The sequence below is a fragment of the Pogona vitticeps genome, chromosome 2 (genome assembly GCF_051106095.1).
Source record: "Pogona vitticeps strain Pit_001003342236 chromosome 2, PviZW2.1, whole genome shotgun sequence".
Lineage (NCBI taxonomy): Eukaryota > Metazoa > Chordata > Lepidosauria > Squamata > Agamidae > Pogona > Pogona vitticeps.
Window position 1 is genome coordinate 172,364,499 of NC_135784.1, and position 21,189 is coordinate 172,385,687.

The 21,189-nt window shown below is 45.9% G+C and overlaps 1 protein-coding gene across 3 annotated transcripts in view; it reads right to left on the minus strand.

Moving 5' to 3' along the window:
• Nucleotides 1-21,189, minus strand: part of RAPGEF3 (Rap guanine nucleotide exchange factor 3) — an 84,938-nt gene that overhangs the window by 21,087 nt on the left and 42,662 nt on the right. For all 3 annotated transcript variants that reach the window (XM_020779016.3, XM_072991248.2, XM_020779022.3), the window contains exons 5-14: nucleotides 20,592-20,713; nucleotides 19,217-19,379; nucleotides 16,753-16,837; nucleotides 16,260-16,320; nucleotides 15,102-15,178; nucleotides 10,634-10,780; nucleotides 8,635-8,750; nucleotides 7,427-7,515; nucleotides 6,529-6,607; nucleotides 4,389-4,539 (exon numbers count right to left, since the gene is read on the minus strand). In XM_020779016.3, coding sequence (XP_020634675.3) covers nucleotides 4,389-4,539; nucleotides 6,529-6,607; nucleotides 7,427-7,515; nucleotides 8,635-8,750; nucleotides 10,634-10,780; nucleotides 15,102-15,178; nucleotides 16,260-16,320; nucleotides 16,753-16,837; nucleotides 19,217-19,379; nucleotides 20,592-20,713 — 1,090 coding nt within the window. The remainder of the gene's footprint in view (nucleotides 1-4,388; nucleotides 4,540-6,528; nucleotides 6,608-7,426; nucleotides 7,516-8,634; nucleotides 8,751-10,633; nucleotides 10,781-15,101; nucleotides 15,179-16,259; nucleotides 16,321-16,752; nucleotides 16,838-19,216; nucleotides 19,380-20,591; nucleotides 20,714-21,189) is intronic.

The window sequence follows — 21,189 nt, forward strand, 5'->3', positions numbered from 1 at the left end:
ACCCAGAAGATGCTGGGCATGCAAGGCTGTTACTTTGGCACCTGGTTTGAATTTCCGTACTGCTTTTAGGATCTTCAATATGCGATCTTGAGGAAGAAATATGCGGCCCTTTAAGGCATCCAAGGTCGCCCCTATGTAGTCTACAGTCTGAGAGGGAACAAGGTGAGATTTCTTGTAGTTTATTTGGAGCCCCAAATTGCGAAGTACATGAAGGGTGAATCTTGTGTCTCGTAGGGCCTTGCTCTTGGATGGGGAGACAACCAGCCAGTCGTCGATGTATGGGAAGACATGGACCCCGTGAAGTCGTAGGTAAGCTGCCACCGGGGCCATACACTTCGTAAATGTCCTGGGGGCCGTGGCTAGGCCGAATGGAAGGGCCTGGTACTGGTAAGCGGTGTCCATGAAGATGAACCAGAGGAATTTGCGATGGCTGGGATGGATGGAAATGTGAAAATACGCATCCTTCAAGTCTATGACCGTGAACCAATCGTTTTGTTTTAGGAGGTGAATGATGGATTCCAAGGTGACCATGCGAAATCTGCGAGGATGGAGGTAAGTGTTCAGGGTTCTGAGGTCCATGATAGGTCGTAATCCGCCGCCTTTTTTGGGCACGGCGAAATACCTTGAGTAAAAACCGTTGAAAACGTCCTTTTTTGGAACTTTTTGGATGGCATGTTTCTTTAGCAAGGATCGAACTTCTGCTTGCAAGGTAGGGTCGAAGGACGTGTATTTTAGGTGACCTAAAGGTGGATATTCGGTAAACTCCAGACGGTAACCGAAATGAACGATACCAAGGACCCAGGAGTCGGTTGTAACTGTGGACCAATTGGGAAGGTATGGATGAAGTCTTGTGTAGAAAGAGGGCATCAGAGGCAACTGTGGACAGTCAAAGGTACTGCTTATGTTTCTTAGCAGGTGGTTTGTAGGATTGGCGACGGCGGGAAGACTGGGCACGGTAGGTGGAAGCGGAGGTATTGCTTTGTGATGAGGTAGGTTGAGACTGAGTCTTGTACTGCCGGAACTGGTGGGACTGGCCAAACTGACTGGGAGATCTTTTCCAGTGATATTTGGTAAACCTAGGTTGAGACTGAATAAAGTATGACTTAGCAGTCTTTTTCGCTTTGTGCAACTCCTCAAGGTGACTGTCCGTCTTTTCACTAAACAGGCCAGAGGCGTCAAATGGCAAGTCCTCAATCTTAGCCTTGACATCCTCAAGGATGGAGGCTGAGCGAAGCCAGGCATGCCTGCGCAAGGTAACAGAGGAGACAAGGATACGAGCTGCGGCCTCCACGGAATGGCGAGTAGCGATCCTCTGATGCTTCGACACCGTTTGGGCCTCTTCAAAGGTGTTAAGACAGCCCTGTCTCACGTCATCAGGCAGTAACTGGAGTCCTGGGAGAAGTTTAAGCCATAGTTGTTTTTGGTAAGCACCAAGAACCATTTGATAATTAGCGACTCGCAATAGGAAGGAGACTAGAGAGTAGATGTGTCTTCCAATCATCTCCAGCTTTTTACCCTCCTTATTAGTAGGGATGACATGAGAACGTCCGGTAGGTTTGGAGCAACTAGTTTCAACGATGAGAGAGTTAGGGATGGGATGTTTTAAGAGAAACTTGGTGTCATCCCCAACAATTTTGTACATATTCTCGGTACGCCTCGGTAGAGGGATGGAGGATGAAGGGTGATCCCATAGCTCCTTGATAACTTTGAGCAAGGAAGGTAAGTAGGAAAGGCTAGGCGGGGGAGTGCGTTCCTTAACAATATCCCCAAATATGAGATCTTCCTTTGGGGGTGGAGGTTCATCCACCCGCAGTTTAAGGGTTTTTGCCAGCCTGGATAACATCTGAGAATAAGAGGAAAAATCCTCAGAAGGGGAGGGATCATGGGGATCACCAGTATCCGACTCTACAGTCTCCCCAACAGGCAATGGAACAGGTTGAGGGTGCTGAGGGAGCTCATCATCAGACCCTGATTGTTGAGACGAGAAAGGTTGATCGTCATCGGAAGATGGCTCACGTAACCTCTTACGAGGTCGAGGTTCGACCTCGACCGCGGGAGCAGGAGCAGATGGTGTCGGTAAATTCTTTGGAGCAGTAGGCTGAGTCAAAACCGGTGGAGCAACCGGTTTGGGTGGTAAGGGTACCGGTTGAGGAATAGCGTCGACGTCGTGCTTATGTCGGTGTCGACGACGACGGGGAGGAGTCGAATCAGAAGAAGACAGGTAGATGTACTTAACGCGCCGACGTCTGTGACGTCGATCGGAGGACGTCGAGGAAGAGGACGAGGAGGAGTCGCGCCTTCGACGTCGCTTATGCTTCCTACTTGGGGAACTGGAGGATGAGGAGTCCTCCGAGGGAGACCGACGTCGGCGACGAGACTTCTGATGACGAGCCCCGTGCTCCTTATGAGCGGCTCGATGTCGATCTTTAGAAATATGCTTCATTTTCTCCGTTCTCTTCTTCGGCGGCAAGCCTGCTCTCGACGGCGACAGAGAGATGGAATGAGCCACAGAAGCCCGCCCGGTGGAAACAGGGCTGTAATGGGCTAACCCCAAGCTTGCAGTTGCGAGAACAAGCTGACTTGGCGTCGGAGACTGAACGCCAAGGGGTAACACTGGCTCCGGCTGTCGTGGAGGGAGCGAAGCCGCTGCCTCCGACACCGACTCGACATCGCGGGACGTATCCTCCAAGATGGGCGAAGGAAGAGAAGTCCCGACAGCGTCCAAGTAGTCAGTGGAAAACTTATTCTTGGAGGGCTGTTTAGCCTTCTTTGCAGGCTTGACAGACCCAGGTTTAGAAGTCGACGATTTCTTCGGCACTTTCTTCGGCGGTTTAGCAGGAGCTGCTCCCGAAACCTCCGCCTCAGGTTGGATAGAAACAGGCTGGGGTTCAGGCGCCGAAGCGGTAGATGGGAGCTCCATGGCCGATGGCTTGGAAGCTGATAAGGTGGAGTCCCACAGGTGAAGCTTTAGCCGCTGCTGCCTGGCTTTCAGGGCGGCCTTAGTAAAAGCTTGGCAGTGTCTACAAGTCTGGGGAGAGTGTGATTCACCCAGACAAAAAAGACACGTGTCGTGCCCGTCTTGAAAGGGGATTTTCCCCGAGCACACAACGCACCGGCGAAAAGGTCCGGATGGTGGAGGGGGCATAGGCAAGGACCACAGGGACCGGGAAAAACGGCCGGTAAAAAGGGCGGGAAGAATGGTGAGGGGGAATGGGGGGAAAAATACCAAACTGAGTCCGTAGAGAGAAAGCAATGTCCGTAGACGATCCGAATCAAGCCAGAAAGACAATAAACGAGAAAAAACAGTTCAAAAGGCGAAAACTTTAGCAGAGCTAAGCCGAGAGGAACCATTTCACACGGCGGAGAAATGGAACTGGGGCTTGGGCGGGCGGAGCATGCGCAGTATGACTAATGTTAAACTATGTTTCATTTACAGAGCTCTAGAAAATTCCGAAGGAACCGACGCTGGCGCTGACTTAACCCTTTATGTGTGCATTCACAGAAGACCACGAAGAAGAAGTAAAGGTTCCCCTTGACATTTAGTCCAGTCGTGTCCAGTCTAGGGGGCAGTGCTCATCCCTGTTTCCAAGCCATAGAGCCAGCGTTTGTCCGAAGAGTTTCCGTGGTCACATGGCCAGTGTGACTAGACACGGAATGCTGTTACCTTCCCACCGAGGTGGTACCTATTTATCTACTCGCATTTTTACATGCTTTCGAACTGCTAGGTTGGCAGGAGCTGATAGAAGCGACGGGCGCTCACTCCGTCGCATGGATTCGAACTGCTGATCTTTCGACCTTACAGCCCACAGGCTTTGCAGGCAGGCAGCAACTGAATGCTTCATCCTTTGTGAATCTAGAGGTACCAAACTGCTGTCAGCACCACAAGCAACATCAATAAAGAGTGCCCCCCCTGTTGTAACCCCACAGTATGGCTTAATACCTCTGTAGATACGGACAATAGCTGTCATTCCGTCCCCTGCTGCCATGTTGTCAGTGTTGGAGCTGAGCCCTTAAGAGAAGGAGTAGGGAGCTTGCAATTCCTAGAACAATGTATAGTCTTTGGCCTGATTTCACATGGCCCTTGGGTTAACTTCAAAAGCCCTTTATAAATGACCTATTCAGTAGTTCACAGCACCTGGGAGAGAAATGGATTTTGCTAAGACTAGTATATCATTGCCATCTGTCCCTATTGAAATGCCAAGGATTTGAAAGTGGTTTAGTCTTTCAGGTGCAATTAAGAGCCATGACATTTACAAAAGATCTGCTCCTCATTTCTTCAGGCAAACTGACCCAGCTGCTTACATTTTTGGACTCTCGGTGGGGGTGGATTCTGTTGCACCTTGGCTGCTGCTTCTATATGGTTTGCTTACTACCCCAAATGCTATTACCTGCAAGAAGGTCATCACGCTGGGTTCTGCTTGCAACAGGCGCCCACAGAGCAGCACCCATTGGTTCACCAGCCACAGAATCTTCTGCCTCTTGCCCAGGATGTAAGCAGCCTTGTCCTGTTCGGTGCCTTCTGAAGGCTCTGAATGGAAAGTGAGTGGGAGTCAAGGAGACAACGAGACCAAGCTGTGGGCAAAGCGGCCCTTCAGACACAGGCTCCATGTGCATATACAGGCAAGGATTCATTTCCAACATTGCCCAGCCAGCTATTATATCAGGAGCTTTATGGGAAATTCAGATTGTAGCTCCAGTCACCAGACACTATTTGGTACATGCAACTAGGAAAGAACGGCGAGGAGTGGATTAGTTCATTGAGGTGGCAATGCTACATCCAAGTACAGTGGTGCCTCGCTAAACGATGATAATCCGTTCCACTGAAATCACTGCTTAGCGAAATCATTGTCTAGCGAAAAGCATTTCCCCATTGGAATGCATTGAAATTTATTTAATGCATTCCAATGGGGAACAATCGTCGTTGTCTAGTGAAGATCGGCCATAGGAAAGCCGCTTTGCGAACCGCCGATCAGCTGTTTAAATCGCTGTCTTGCGAAGCTTAAGTCCCGTAAACACCTGTTTTGCAAGCGCAGAGGGAGCTGCCAAAATTGTCGTCTAGCAAAAATACGTTTGCGAAGCAGCGACCAAACATTGTCCAGCGAAATTCCCCCATAGGAATCACTGTTTTGCGAATCACTATAGCGATCGCAAAAAGTCAGTGTCTAGCGAAAAAACTGTCATGTGGGGTAACTGTCTAGTGAGGCACCACTGTACCTGGTAGAGAAGTAAGATTTTGATTTATGGCAACCCTGCCAGGGTTTTTTAGGCACAGAGTACCTAGAAGGGGTTTACTTGTACCTCCTTCTGGTGATGCTCTGGGATTGTGCAGCTTGTCCAAGACCCTATGACCAGCAGAATGGGCAGCCCAGCCAGCCTTTATGCTCCAGGTGGACTCAGCGGGTCCCTCACAAAGGGGACACAATGGGGATGCCAGCTCCTGCCCATGGGCAAGGCAGCTAGAAACTAACTGAGCAGAGTTCTACCCGCTATTACGCACATGTGTGTTCTTGCAAAGCATCACATTAGGAAAAAGAGGTCTTCCTTTCCACTGTTGTATAAGAACAGGGGCAACATCTCTCTTCAATCGAATACTTGCCACCTCCTGCTTTTGTAAGCACTTGTACTGGACATTCGTCTGCCAAAAAATCTTGTGCTTTTAATTACGGGCATAAATACCAACTCGGATGAGGATGTGACTTGGAGTGCACTGTCTCTGAAACAAATGTGCTGTTATTGTAAAGCGCTTTAGGTCTCTCTGGCTATGGAGCCTGAGGTTGAGAGTTCGATTCCTCACTGTGCCTTCTTGACAGGGGCTGGACTCGATGATCCCCTCCTGCTCTGCCGTTCTAAGACAAAGGTGATGATGATGATGATGAATAAATTTTTCTTTTAAAAGCATCTTCTGCTTGTTTAATCGCGGGCATGTTTTGATTATAATAAATAATCCTGGAATCAAGTTAATTTTGACTGACGGCGAGCCTTTTCAGGGTTTTCCAGGTAGAGAATACTCTGAAGTGGTGTCCCATTCCCTTCTTCTTGGGGGGGCGTCCTGGGACTGTGCAGCTTGCCCAAGGACACACAGTCTGGCTCTACTCTCAGGAGGCACAACTGGGGGAATGGAAGTCCCAAATTCTGGCTCTGTAGCCAGATGTTCAAACCACTGAGCTATCCAGCCAACTGAAAATTGATTAAACCTGCTAAATAAGTAACTAAGCCTTAGTTAAAATGTGTATCTAGATAGCCGTGACAAGGCCAGATTGAACTTTTCAAAACTAAAGTAACTGCAGATGAACGCTGGGAACAAAGATCTGACGTCTCCCTAGCTCAAAGATGTTCTGGGGCCAAACCAGGCCCTGTACATTGTCCCCCCCCCCCAACTTCACCCTTTGATGTTCAACAGTCCAGAGGCACCATGGACTTGAAGCATCCCTTGCCTGCTATATTGGCCGTGCAATAAACCCCCCCCACACACACACACTTTTTCCCCTTAATGTGGAGTTCAGGGAAGATACATCCAATGAAGGATATTGTTGAAGGAGAGTTCTGCAGAGCTGTGGTGTTGGCATGAACAAATCGTGTGTCAGGAGGAAATCTCCAAGGAAGGTGTCTGCAGAGAGAGCAGAGAAGTCATTGTGAGGCACAAGACATGAGATGACATCCTGACCTAAAACCAGGAAGGAAAAGCAGAGAATGTCTGCAGTCACACTCTTGGACATGATTCTAAATCCCACAGATACATTGGTCGCAGGTGCTAGAGGTTATCCCCCTGTTCCTTTCATGGGAGTAGGAAGCAACACCAGCACCAAGGGAGAGGAACATAAAATGGCCTCTTCCATTAAAAAAAAAAGTTGGGCAAGGCACTTAACGGCCTGGAGATCCTTGGCATCCCAGGGACACACAGCTTGAATAGGGCACTGGCCTGTCCCGAGACATATCCCTGCTCTGAAGAGGGGGAATATTCCTTTAAAAGGGAGGGGGGAAACACCTATGTACAGTATTACTTTTTCATACTAGTTTTAATAAGGAAGATATTATTCATTCTTCACCAGCAATGAATAAAGTAACCTGTTATCAATAAACTACTGTAATTTTTATTGTTTATCATGAAATCAATTAAAATGACCACACCCCCAAATTTCCCCAAAACTTTTATATAATAATGAGTATTCATAAAACAAATGTTTTTATGACTACACTGCTCTCACAAGAATATTGAATACTAAAAACGGTATCTCTTGTTACTCAACAAGGTTATCCACTGTAACGCCATTACTTCTGACCACGCTTGTTCCAGTTCTATTGCTGCTCCAGCTTCTCAGCTCCAAATGACTTCCTTGAGTTGAAAATGGCCTTGGAGTTTTTCTCTTCATGCCAGAAAGTTATGCGCTTGTTTTCCTCTGTGTTAATAAGTGGACCTCAAACTTACCTATTGGATCATGCAGTGTGGAATCTGGACGCATGACTTCCAGCAGATAATCCAGTATTTTTTCAGGTGTCCCAGCCATTACTGAGTACCTAAAGGAGAGAAGGAGGCATGGCGTCACACTGAATGACTGACAAATGTAAGACACACCCACCAGATGTGCCTAATCATCCACCACAGCATTCAACTTGACTGAGCAAGTTCCGAAGCCCTCCCTTGAAACATCAGCTGATTTCGACAGCCACTCTGACCAATTCCCATATTACACTGATCACAATCACTCTATAATAATAGGGCTGAAGTTTGCCGTTGCCACCCAAGCAGCTACAGAAGATCTTACAGAAGCATTCTGTGCTGACGGCTGCATTGCATCATAGCTGTTCTAGTCTTAATACATTGCACATAATGGAGTGTATATGTGAGTCAAATAAGTACAATGATGCCTCGCAAGACAAATGCCTCGCAGGACGAAAAGCTTGGAAGATGAATGGTTTTGGCGATGGGGTTGATGACTCACAAGACGAATGTTCTTATGGCTGTGCTTCGCAAGATGAATGTTTTCTGTTTTTTTGTTCCTGCCTCATGTTTGCTGATTTTTAAATGTTTTTCTATGATGATTTAAAAGTTAAAGTTTTTTGATTGAAACGTTTGAAATCATCTGCACTATATGTATGGCTTTCAAGAGCACTTAATAAACCCTTTGTAAACCAAATTTGACTTTGTTCTGACTTCTTTTGCCCATAGGAACACATTAATTAGATTTCAATGCATTCCTATGGGAAAACGCGTTTCGCAAGATGAATTTTTCACAAGACAACATTAACCGCGGAACGAATTAAATTCGTCTTGCGAGGCACCACTGTATACAGAAGAACAACTCTATTATTTTAAGCCAAGCTTGTTTCCACAGGCAACCTCACTGAAACTTATTGCCATTATCTTCTTGAAACTGTAGAAGACAAATGAGACATTTTTGCTTGGATTCTATTTCACACACCTTCTAAAAAAAACACATGATCACTGTTGCAATGCGGTGTTAACAAGCCCCTTTCAGGAGGACTTCTGCAAAGAAACACAAATCCTCAGTGCTCTTTTCTCCCTCACATGAAAGACACAAAACAATGAGAAGGAAGGGCTTGTGGAGGCCAGGGAGGGAAGCTAGGCTAGTCTCTAAGAGGGAGCAGGGATAGGCAGTTGATAGACCGCTGTACCTACTGCTCCCTGGAGTTCCAGGAAGGTGACTGGAGCTACTGCCTTGCAAATTCTTCTCCAAAACAAGCACCACCTTCCCGTGCTCCTTCAGTCGCAGGGTATTGGCTTCAACATCCTAAGAGAGAAAGCAAAAGCTGGTGAAGTAGGCAATATCAGTCTACGCTGTGCAGACTTTAAGGGACATGGTGGCACTGTGGATTAAACTGCAGAAGCCTCTGTGCTTCAAGGTCAGAAGACCAGCAGTCATAAGATCGAAGCCACACGACGGAGTGAGCTCCCGTAGCTTGTTCCAGCTCCTGCCAACCTAGCAGTTCAAAAGCATGTAAAAATGCAAGTAGATTAATAGGTACGACCTCGGTGGGAAGGTAATGGCGTTCCATGTCTAGTCGTGGTGGCCACGTGATCACGGGAACCGTCTATGGACAAACGCTGGTTCGACGGCTTGGAAACGGGGATGAGCATCACACCCTAGAGTCGGACACGACTGGACTAAATGTCAAGGGGAACCTGTGCAGACTGAACAACAGCTGCTCACACACACACACACACGTTCTCAAGCTTGGTCATAGCATCATCTCCTTTTGGCATCAAGAAGCTCATCTCATACAGCTTCTTTAGCTGTCTCTTGGCAGTGCAGGTCCCAGGATTAGCTGAGGCACTCCATAAGACTCATTTTAGAAGGTTAAAGAGGGGAAGCTTGGTGGGGAGCGGCATGCTGTACAACTACATATTGCGAGGTGGAATTTGGGGCCCAATCGAGGTGCGTGAATGCAGTCAAGGGGTCAGCTGCTAGAGGCTGTCCCAACTGGGACCTGCTGCAAGGGCTCCCTAGGTTACTTACAAAGGGCAGCAGATAGAAAATTGAAATGGGTGTTGTAGAAAACGAGTGGGCAGATGTCAAGCTTACAGAATCTCCTTTTTAAAAGACGACTAGATGGTGAAAATTGAAAGCTTGAAATGTCTGGGAGTACAAGTGCATCGAATTAAGGACCAATGCTGCCTTTGAGTGTATGCTCGGCTCAGGAACTTCTTTTCAGTGTCAAAACAGGCTACTATCTCAATAATTTCACTTAGAAAGTGGGAAAGTAATGTGTTGTGGTTCCTGTTGTTAACCTGCAGTGATCGATTACAAATGGTAATACCTGCTGCCTGCTGCCCATCAGTTGATATATAAATCGCAGCCAGACATGAGCAAATGGGACAGCGTCATTAAGGGCCAGAGAACAACTCCTAAGGAAAGTTTAAGCTGGTTCTTCAAAGAATTTGAGAAGGAACAGCATAGCTGAAGGAGGGAGACAGGAGCAACAAGCCTGGGAAAGAGAAAAAAGGAAAATGCCCAGGCACGTGGCTCCAGAAATCTGGAGATGAGATTCGGAACTTCATGTGTTGTTCTATCTGGCTTTCCATCCTTCAGCGTCCTCAAGGCCACTGAAATCTGAGATATGCCTTCTGTGCCATATCAAAATCTTCTTGAACATTCACACCATCTTGCCAGTCTGCAACACAACTGATTCCCAGGCCTGTTAGAAGTGATGAATGGCTCAAGAATATAGGTTGTTGTGGGGTTTTTTTTTGGAACCTCCAGAACACGGCCAAACAGCCCGAAAAACCCACAACAACCATTGGATCCCAGCTGTGAAAGACTTCAAGAACAGGCTCAAGAATGGTTTGCACAGAACCTCTTTGTGTCTAGAGGGGATATAACAGAGAAGGTTGAATGGTAGCAGTAATCTGAGCTTCCTATTTGTCTACCCTACTTCCCTGTGGCAAAGACTGATGTTCTTAGAAACCCATTTCCTTCCTCCTCCTCTGCTTACATCTCTTCTCCCAGCTCTCTCCTTAGCACGTAGCAAGCTAGGGTAGCAACCTTAGTAGCCATCTTTATCCACAGCCGAGTTCCTCTTATAAACTGGAACTTGTGTTTCATTCTAAGTTGGCTTCTTGATTCTTTAATCTGGTCTGCCCACAGAAGCCTGAATGCTTTCCCTCGAAGCCCACCTTTAAGATACGGTTGAAGTCCCGTTTGTCCACCCGTAGAAAGTGGCAGTGGTCTTCACGGAGGATGATGGTGGCTGCCCGGGGGGCATCGTTCACCAGCGCCAGCTGCCCAAAGTCATCGCCCTCATGAAGGGTGGCCACCAAGCCCTGGAAAAGAGAGCAACAATATTAAGCTGTTATTGTTCTGTAAGAGAGGCCGCACATTCCACATGTGGGAGTTGCTCAGTATTGTCACTTGAAAGCTAAGGCCTCTCAGCCATTCCTTCTCCTTACAATGTTGGCCTCCCATCAGAGACTCATACCAATAGACTTATTTTGAGTTCTAGAATCTGGTTGTGGGGGAAAGCATATGTCGGGGGAAAAAACAAGCAAATTACAACCTGGAAAGCTGGTGGGGAAAATCACAAGATGAGGAAGAAGACTAGCACGTCATCCCTTTGATTTTGTCCAAGAACCATACTTCACCTGCGACCATTAGTCAGCAAACAGATCTCACTGGGATTCTAGATGTCTGCTACAGTGTTGTGTCATTAGTGTATTTGTTTTCATTTTAACATGCACAGATACAGACACACATTCAGCCAGTCAGCAAAACAGATTTACATTGATCTCAGGAAGCACTGTTCTCGAGTGTCCAGCTGCCAGTCTCGGACTTGGCAATGTTCTGGATGGCAGCCTTGCTAAGTCAGCAGACCTCTCAGAGTTATAATATAAGACGAGTGGGGTGTATAAATTTGTAAAGCTCAAAGAATATTGTATTGTCATCATATACGTGATAACTGGCCATGTTTAGCCTTGAGAAAAGAAGACTGAGGGGTGATATGATGGCACTTTTCAAATATTTGAAAGGCTGTCATTACAGAGGAGGGGCAGGATCTGTTCTCAATCATCCCAGACACATAATAATGGGCTCAAAGGTTACAGGAAGTAAGATTTTGGCTGAATATCAGAAAAAAAACTTCCTAACTGTTAGAGCAGTACGACAGTGGAACCAGTTACCTCAGGAGTTGGTGAGTGCTCCCACACTGGAGGCATTAAAAAAAAACTTGGATAATCACCTGGCAGATATGCTTTGATTGTATTCCTGCATTGAGCAGGGGATTGGACCTGATGGCCTTCTAGGCCCCTTCCAATTTCATTTTTCTCTGACTCTATGATAATACAGTCTCAGCAATGCTTTAATTTAATTTTATATTGTTATTCTATATGACCATGGTCATCATCTTAGAACTGCAGAGCTGGAAGGGATCCTACGGGTCATCAAGTCCAGACCCGGTCAGGGAGGTACAATGAGGAATCAAACCTCCAACCTCTGACTCCGCAGCCAAATACCTAAATCACTGAGCTACCCAGCAGTTTACTACAATCCCATCCACCCTATTAAATTCGTTTGGCAAAGCTTTTCCTACCTATCCCATTATAATGGGAGGAGGGAGATGTTCATTATGATTCAGTAAGTAACTTAGGTGGCTAAACTATATCACTAATCTTGCTGTCTCAATGACTTACAAATAATGGCCATCGTTCTACAAACCTGTTCTTAAATTTGCACAATTTAAATACTGGATTTGGTATGGATTTTATAACACTTGCTTCCAACAGCTTCTAGATAGTAGTATATTTTTCTTTCTTTCGGCAATCTTTAAGCAGCGGAACATAGGTTGTAGTGTGCAAGCCACAATCATTATTGTACTTATAAAAACAGGCATTGGGGTCCACAGGAAGCAAAGCAAGGCAACAACCTCCTCAGTAGCCACAATGCTCAGATGCCCAGCTTGCTTGTTTTTTAAAAGGTCAGCTCCAAGCTCTTGTAGAAGTTGAGATACTAGGAGAAAATATGGAGCCACTATCCAATCCCTTTTTAAACAACCAACCTGCTCCTGCAGTGTGTCGCGTTTGTTTTTCAGCCAGAAAATTGAGTCACAGAAATGAATGACACACCCTCTCTCTGGAGAAGGAAATTCCTGGCTCATTTCAAGTCTATTGTTCCAGATTCCTCAAATAGGAAATGACCCCTACCTTAATTTTAAAATAATAGCTGTAGCTGTGGTTAGGTAGTAGACTTTCTCTCCCTGCCATTCTCTCTAAACAGTAGCAGCAAATCCAGCGGTTTGTGTTCCTCCTAATGCAAGGTCATATTTAGAATTATTAAAATTGTGGCCCTCCCTGAGATTGTAAACATTTATAGATTACCTGGGTAATTAATCACTTTCATATCCATATTGTAGGAGGACATGGCTGATTACAAGACTGTGAGTTACGTCAGCCCTGAAAATTAGAGCTGTAGATTCTGAAGAGGCATTCGTGTTAGTCTGCGCCAGCATATCAGGCCAAAAAGAAAAGAAAAAGATAAAATAAAAAAGGCAACAATGTTGTGGCATCTTAAAGATTAACCTCTCTATTTTAATGTGAGCTTTCATGGTCTGAGAAAGAGGACTTGTCCAGAAAAGATCACATTAAGATATAACCATGTTTAAGGAGCCACCACATTTCTTTCTTTCTTTCTTTCTTTCTTTCTTTCTTTCTTTCTTTCTTTCTTTCTTTCTTTCTTTCTTTCTTTCTTTATATGCTAGTATTGCAGTTATATCCATTTTGTTACAGGGAGATAAGAACATTCTGTGTCAACCATACAGTGCTGATCAGTTGCTGTTCTGACATATTCCTTCTGCAACGACTTTGTAACGAAATCTAGGGGTAGGGCTGCGAAGGGGATTGTGGTAGCATTATGCTTTATTAATGGACAGGAGGCAAAGGGAACCAGGGGGATAACTGCATTATCTGCTGCAGATGGGGAGAGATATTTCATCAAAGCTACTCACTGAGAACATAAATCTAGAGCTTGGAAATCATATCTTAAACGTAATGCATTAATACTAAAATTGTTACAACTGATACATCTAAAGGATAATAATCTGAAAGCAACGTCTTCTATATTTTGTCACTTTCAAAATTTCATTTTTAAAATAATTAGATGTGTTCTTCTTGGAAGTTAACCCATTAAATCTAATACATGATTTCCAAGCTCTGTACAAATCTGACGCAGATTTTCAGAAAGGAACCTACTTATTTTGATTGTTTGATGTCCAGGATTTCCAGCTAGAGGAGACCAGTTCTCTAAAAATATCAAAGCTTTTCTCAAACATAAAATGTGCCATTCCAAAATAAAATGTGCACAGTTTGAATCAAATGATGCTAGAGTTCTTTAAGAGTATGGTAAAAAGGCACGAAGTAAAATGAACAGTCCACCTTGCTCTTATTTTATTATCATTGTTGTTGTTGTTTAGTCGTTAAGTCATGTCTGACTCTTCGTGACCCCATGGACCAGAGCATGCCAGGCCCTCCTGTCTTTCACTGCCTCCTGGAGTTTGGTCAAATTCATGTTGGTTTATTATCATAGAACATATTAATTTCCTCTTAGGTCTTCTTGATTTTGCTGCTGTAACAAAATAAGCCACAATAACGTACAAAAGATGTGCACATGCCAGAAAAGAAGGCTGACCATTTTGCCCACCCAACCTATTCCTGTATTACTAAGAGTGTCTGTGCATCTGTATCCATGCTGCATCCACTGAGATCCATATCCGTGACGAGAAAGGCCAGCCCTGCCATTAGACAGGGTGAAGTAGTTGCCTTATGCAGCAGATGCTGGTGGGCAACATCATGAGCATCAGATAACATATTTATGGCATGATGTACAGAATCAAATCTGCACCAAGGTGGAGGTTTATGAGTACAAAGAATAAAATAATTGTTTATAGGACAACTTAGCACTATTTGGAATGATGGGGGTTCAGAGTGCTTGATTTCCTTTTGTTTAAGAAGTGAGTGATAAATTTCAAAATACTGTTTCAGGAGGGGGCTGGAGCCCCACCCTCACCCCACTGGCCCCTTGAAGAATGCAACTATTTCCACCCAAGTAGCTAAAGCTGGCCTCTACATTGGCCACGAGACTACGGGACTGTAATAAGAGCCTATAATAATGGAACCACCCACAAGAAGATGGTGCACAGCCTGAGGAAGATGAATTATCATTGAAGCACGATCTTTTTTTTTTTTTTGCTTTATTTTCTTAATGGTCCAATAAGGGGATCACCTGTTCCTGCATTTGTATTGTTTTGAGGACCATACGGCTTTCTCCTGATTTCTTCCTGGATTGTCTATGAATCAGTTGAATTGGAAAGAAAATAATGGAAATGATAGGGTTAGGAATGGTTAGGACAGCCAGTTTGTTTATATTATATAAAAAAAGAAAAAGGGGCGTGTGATAAGCAAAGAGTTTTCAAGATTTGAGATCTTGGGACACATTTGTACACTGAATTGTGTACCAAAACAACCTACCCAACAGCTGACATACAAGGCAAGAAATGTGTAAAGAAATACATTTCCCTCAGACTATAAAAACTCTTAGAAACCTTTACAATTGGACTAACCCCTCAGCTAACCCTCTACAAAGCTGAAATGTACCCACCTTGTCATGTGTGACAACATTGACTGATCCTTTCCAGATGATGTACCAAGAGGTGGCCTTGTCTCCTTGGCTGAACACTGCAAAGAATAAATTCTATACATTGGTGCCACGAACTTGTGGGTCAGGCACAGTACAAAACAAATACAAAATGGCCAAAATAGGCAATGTTACAGAGCAATGGTTCTCAATCTTGGGTAACCCAGGTGCTCCTGGACTACAACTCCCAGGAATCCTAGCCAGCACAGCTAGTGGTGAAGGCTTCTGGGAGTTTTAGCCCCAAAACATCCAGGGATCCAAGGTTGGAAACCACTGCCATAGAGACAAGCACTTAGGAGAAAGTCGGAGTGGCTTGGATGAACAGTTTTTCAGTGGAGCCAGACAGTTCAATGGGCACAACTACCATTGGAAGATAGAGACGAGAGGGTAAGAAGGTGCTAAAAAAAAATAAGATACTTTCCTTCCAGGTTTTACAGAACTGAGGCCTGTGCTGTGTGAAGCTTATTATCCTGCACAGATCTCTGGGATGACACTGAACACAAAATCCATCATTATCCCAAAGAAGCCAATTCACACCAGTTACATATCTCTGATCTGCTGCATGCATAATCACCAGTGACCTGGAATAGGACTCAGGAAGTGCAAGTTCAAATCCCCACTTAGCCCTTGAAGCTCACTGGCAATCTCTGGCCAGTCATTATCTCTCATCCTGACCTACCTACAGGGTTGCTAACAGGAGAAACATGGGGAGGAAAACCTTGTGTGCGCTTTGAAGCCTTTAGAGCAGTGGTTCCCAACCTTGGGTAGCCCAGCTGCTCTTGAACTGCAACTCCCAGAAACCTTGGCCAGCACAGCAAATGGCGAAGGCTTCTGGGAACTGCAGTCCCAGAACACTTGAGTTACCCAAAGCCGGGGACTACTGCCTTAGAGAAATCGTGAGACATAAACATAAGAAATGAGCAAAACTGGAACATATAACATGGGAAGAGCATTTGTAGTTCTTCTCTGGGCATAACCAGGGGATGTAGGGATTTGTGGCCATGTTGTCTGGGGAATTCTGGGAACTGTGGTCCAAAAATAAAAATACACACAACTCTAGTAAGAAATGAGAGAGGAGAGAGCAGCCAAAAGTGTCTAAGCACTGCCCAGACAAATACTCACACACGGTTCCAGCCTTTGCATGGGACTCAAACAGCAGGACAGCAGCCAGCTCTCTTTTCACCTGCAATACAGAGGAGAGAGTCAGTGGGTGTGCCTCGCAAGACTCACCATCCTCAAGAGGAAGCAGGCCAGCCGCCGGCTCTGCGCACATGCCCACTTATCCAGTAGGTGGTGGACAGATGTTTAGAGGCAGTGGCTGACTCCGGGAAGGGAAGCCAGATCCGCTGCCTCTGCGGATGGCAGTGCAGGTAGAGGCAGGGCTGCAGGAAGAGGTGGCAGCAGCAGCAGCAGCAGGAGGAGGGGTGGGAGGGCAGGAGGTGGTAGGTTCCAACCCCCACCCACCCCAGGCATGAACTGGAAAAACAAACTGCAAACCAGTTTGCTTTTCTGGAGGTTCATGGTGGTTTGTGGTTAACTACGAACTGGGAACCAGCACGAACCACTGGTTTTCCAGTTCATGCCCATCTCTAGTCAGGGCCTCCTTGTCACTCACCGAACTGGAGAGATGGGCGACCGCTTTGATGTGCAGCAGCTCCTCAAAGATCAGAGCTAGCTCCTCCTCCGTCCGCTGGCCAGGGCTGGAGAAGAAAGTTCAAAGTATGTGATGTGATGTCTCTATAGTGCATGCCAGGTTTCCCTCTCATTCCACAGACTCCCCTTTCCATTCTCAGCATGTGGATGTTCCCCTCAAATCCTGTTAAGTTGTAATACATCACATAAACTAACTGGACACCTTTTCTTTATTCTCCAAGCCATGGGGAGGCGATGAGGAACACAGCAAACAATGCATGTTAATAATTATCTAATGCAGCTAGCACTTTTACTAATACCAGGGAGTACAGCCAGGGTGGGCCCTAGAAAGCATGGCTAACAACAAGACCAGTGGAGGTCATGGCATCCCAGTCGAACTCTTTAAAATCTTAAAAGGTGATGCTGTTAAGGTGCTAAACTCAATATGCCAACAAGTTTGGAAAACTCAGCAGTGGCCAGAGGATTGGAAAAGATCAGTCTACATCCCAATCCCAAAGAAGAGCAGTGCCAAAGAATGCTCCAACTACCGTACAATTGCACTCATTTCACACGCTAGCAAGGTTATGCTCAAAATCCTCCAAGGTAGACTTCAGCAGTATGTGGACCGAGAACTCCCAGAAGTACAAGCTGGATTTCGAAGGGGCAGAGGAACTAGAGACCAAATTGCTAACTGGATTACGGAGAAAGCCAGAGAGTTCCAGAAAAACATCTACTTTTGCTCCATTGACAATAAAAAAGCCTTTGTGTGGACCACAGCAAACTATGGCAAGTCTTTAAAAAATGGGAGTGCCTGACCACCTTGTCTGTCTCCTGAGAAATCTATGTGTGGGACAGAAGGCAATAGTTAGAACTGGATATAGAACAATTGATTGGTTCAAAATTGGGAAAGGAGTATGACAAGGCTGTATATTGTCCCCCTACTTATTTAACTTCTATACAGAATACGTTGTGCGAAAGGCTGGACTGGATGAATCCCAAACTGGAATTAAGATTGCTGGAAGAAATATCAACAACCTCGGATATGCAGATGATACCACTCTGATGCAGAAAGTGAGGAGGAATTAAAGAACCTCTTAATGAGGGTGAAAGAGGAGAGTGCAAAAAATGGTCTGAAGCTCAACATAAAAAAATGAAGATCATGACCACGGGTCCCATCAACCCCTGGCAAATAGAAGGGGACGATATGGAGGCAGTGACAGATTTTGCTTTCTTGGGCTCCATGATCACTGCAGATGGTGACAGCAGCCACGAAATTAAAAGATGTCTGCTTCTTGGCAGGAAAGCAATGACAAACCTCGACAGCATCTTAAAAAGCAGAGACATCACCTTGGCAACGAAGGTCCGCATAGTCAAAGCTATGGTTTTTCCAGTAGTGATGTATGGAAGTGAGAGCTGGACCATAAAGAAAGCTGACCGCCAAAGAATTGATGCTTTTGAATTGTGGTGTTGGAAGAGGCTCTTGAGAGTCCCTTGGACTGCAAGGAGAACAAACCTATCCATTTTGAAGGAAATGAACCCTAAGTGCTCACTGGAAGGACAGATCGTGAAGCTGAGGCTCCAATACTTTGGTCATCTCATGAGAAGAGAAGACTCCCTGGAAAAGACTCTGATGTTGGGAAAGTGTGAAGGCAAGAGGAGAAGGGGATGACAGAGGATGAGATGGTTGGAGAGTGTCATCGAAGCTACCCACATGAATTTGACCAAACTCCAGGAGGAAGTGGAAGACAGGAGGGCCTGGCGTGCTCTGGTCCATGGGTTCACGGAGAGTCGGAAATGACTTGACAACTAAGCAACAACACAGCCAGGTACTGTGAAGTTCAGCTCCATAAGCATGAATAATTAGAATTACTTTTTAACAGATGTTGAGACAGCAGGGATTATTGCACTCTTTACTGTGGGGGTGCCTAGACTATGGAATAATCTTCCTGGGGAGATCTGCCCCATTCCTTCTCTAATTCACTAAAGCCAGTAATGAACCCCTCCCTCCCTATTCTGGCAGGTTTTTAACTTCTGTGGTGCTACCGTAAATTGGTGCTGCTACTCGAGGTTTGCTTTCACTGTTCCCCCTCCCCTGCAGTTTTAACATTTACATTTAACATATCAGCCATATATCAATTTCCAAGCTTCTTCCAACTGATCGTAGACAGGAAAGAAAGAAAAGCGGAAGGAATGGCTCAGTCAAATGATCAACAAAACAAAGATACATCTACCTGTATATCTCACTGTTCTGCCTCTCTCAGGAGGGATGTGCGGCCTTTCCAGAGGTGGTTGGCCATCAGCTCCCACTAGCTCTAGCCAGCATATCCGGCATTAATTATTCCGGAACCTATAATCCAACCACCGCTGGAGAGCTGCCGGTTCAGCTCCAACCGATCCACGGCAAAGCCCTGAAACTTCTCTATTCCTTCCTCATCTGCCACACTCACGGTTTGCGCAGGATGGTGGTGAGCAAGGCCATAGGGCCCAGCTGGGTGAGCAACGCCAGGGCCTCCAGCAGCTCCTCACCATCTCGGTCTTCTGTCTGAGGATCCAGGGCAACGAAGCGGAAGAACTGGGCCTCTCGATCTTGGAAATAGGTCTCTTGCCGAGCTGCGTGGAGGAGGGAATCCCAAGATGTGATTAAGAGGGCAAAGTGGAAAACTTTATTCGACATTTTTTGTCCTCACCATGACAGTGCTTCTCCAGTTGTGTTACATTCCTCTTGTATCCCTGCAAGGCATTTTGGGCTCCTCCTGCCGTTGGCTAGCAACAACAGTCCTATGGCCTAGCCCTTTGCTATCAAGATGGCTGCCTAGTCCAGGAAGGAGAAAGCTATCTCAATAGCATGGTTGTTAAGTATGACAAACCAGGATAATGACTGCCTAGCCAAACACAGGAGGCACTTAAAATGTCTTCCAGCAGAGAAAAGACTCCATTTGGAAAAAGAATGGAAGAAATCTAGAAAGGGATGCAGGTATCGAGTGATGTGTCTGCTCAAAAAGCCCATGTTCTTCACACTGGTACTGAAGGGCCCATGGCTACAGATCCAAAACAAACTTAATACATGAAGAGGGGGAGAAAGAGTGCAGATAGAATGGACTGAACACAAGCTGCTCAGATGGTTCAGTTCCTTGCTTGTAAAAACATAAACAGACATAACCTACCTATTGGGACCCATGCGAGATCACTCTAGGCAGAGTCAGCAAGACTGGTGGCCAGCATTTGTGTCTCAGCCTCCACTGGCAGACACTGTTTATGACATCAGCTGCAGGGTAAGCATTCCTTTGTGACCTGCAGCTGGGACACTTAGCAAGCCATGGATGTCCTCCTAAACAAGGCAAGTCCCAAGCCCCCCCCCCATTTCCCGTTTCTATTTCATGTCCATTCATGATAAATCCTGCATTTCTTCCATGGGAAACAAGCTGGCATGTTGATGAAGCCTCAGGTGAGCTCCTATCCAGGTACTGTTTGGACCCAGATATACTTAATATCAGCCAGATAGCTGTAGCATGCCTGCTAAGATGTACAATATATGTGTGCATACACATGCAAATGCACCTGAAGATAGGCATCTGTGCCATGCACTTTCCTCCAATGAGCTCAGAGGTACATATGTGAATTTGACCCTCCACAGTTTCTCCCCACAACAACCCAGGGAGGCAAGCCAGGCTGAGACAGACAGAGAGGACTGGCCTGAGGTTATCCAATGAGTTTCACAGCTCAGCGGAGGCTACATCCTGGGTTTCCCCAAGTCCCAGTCCAACACCCTCGCTACTAGGCTGCACCACCTCTTGCATCCTGCCATATATGTTGTCATCTTACCATGAACGAGGACCCCTTCATCCATTAGCACTTGACAAAGCCCAAGGGCCTGGCTGCGGGTCTGCACAGAAAGTCCTGCATTAAGCAGCGCATCCACCAGCTCCTTCCCAGAACAGCACTGCCTGCAAGTGAGGCATGAAAGAACAGCACAGAATTCACACGGAAGCCCCCAAGATCTGGGGAATCAAGTAAGTACATTCCGAAGCCCAGAATGAGGTGAAAGTGGAGCAGTGCTTTTGGGGAGATCTCCAAAAAGCAATACCTTACATATAAATTGATAAATCATTGGATTATGATACTATAAAATAGGCTGATGCTTACCAATGTTTATGGTTTTAAAAGAGGAGTAGATGCATTCAAGAAGAGAAAGTCAGAGACTTCCATTCCCAGTGGTGGATGATCAGAAGCAGCTTGCCGTTAAATATGAGCAGTTCAGGAGTTATGGGGGTGAGGGGGGATAGCGCCTTCAAACTCTATTGTTAGACCCACATCTGACACCAAGGGGTGAACAACCTCCAGACCTCAGTGGACCACCCAAACTGACTCCTTGAGCTGGGAGGGCCACTTCCACACACGACCTGTTTCAGAATACTGTACC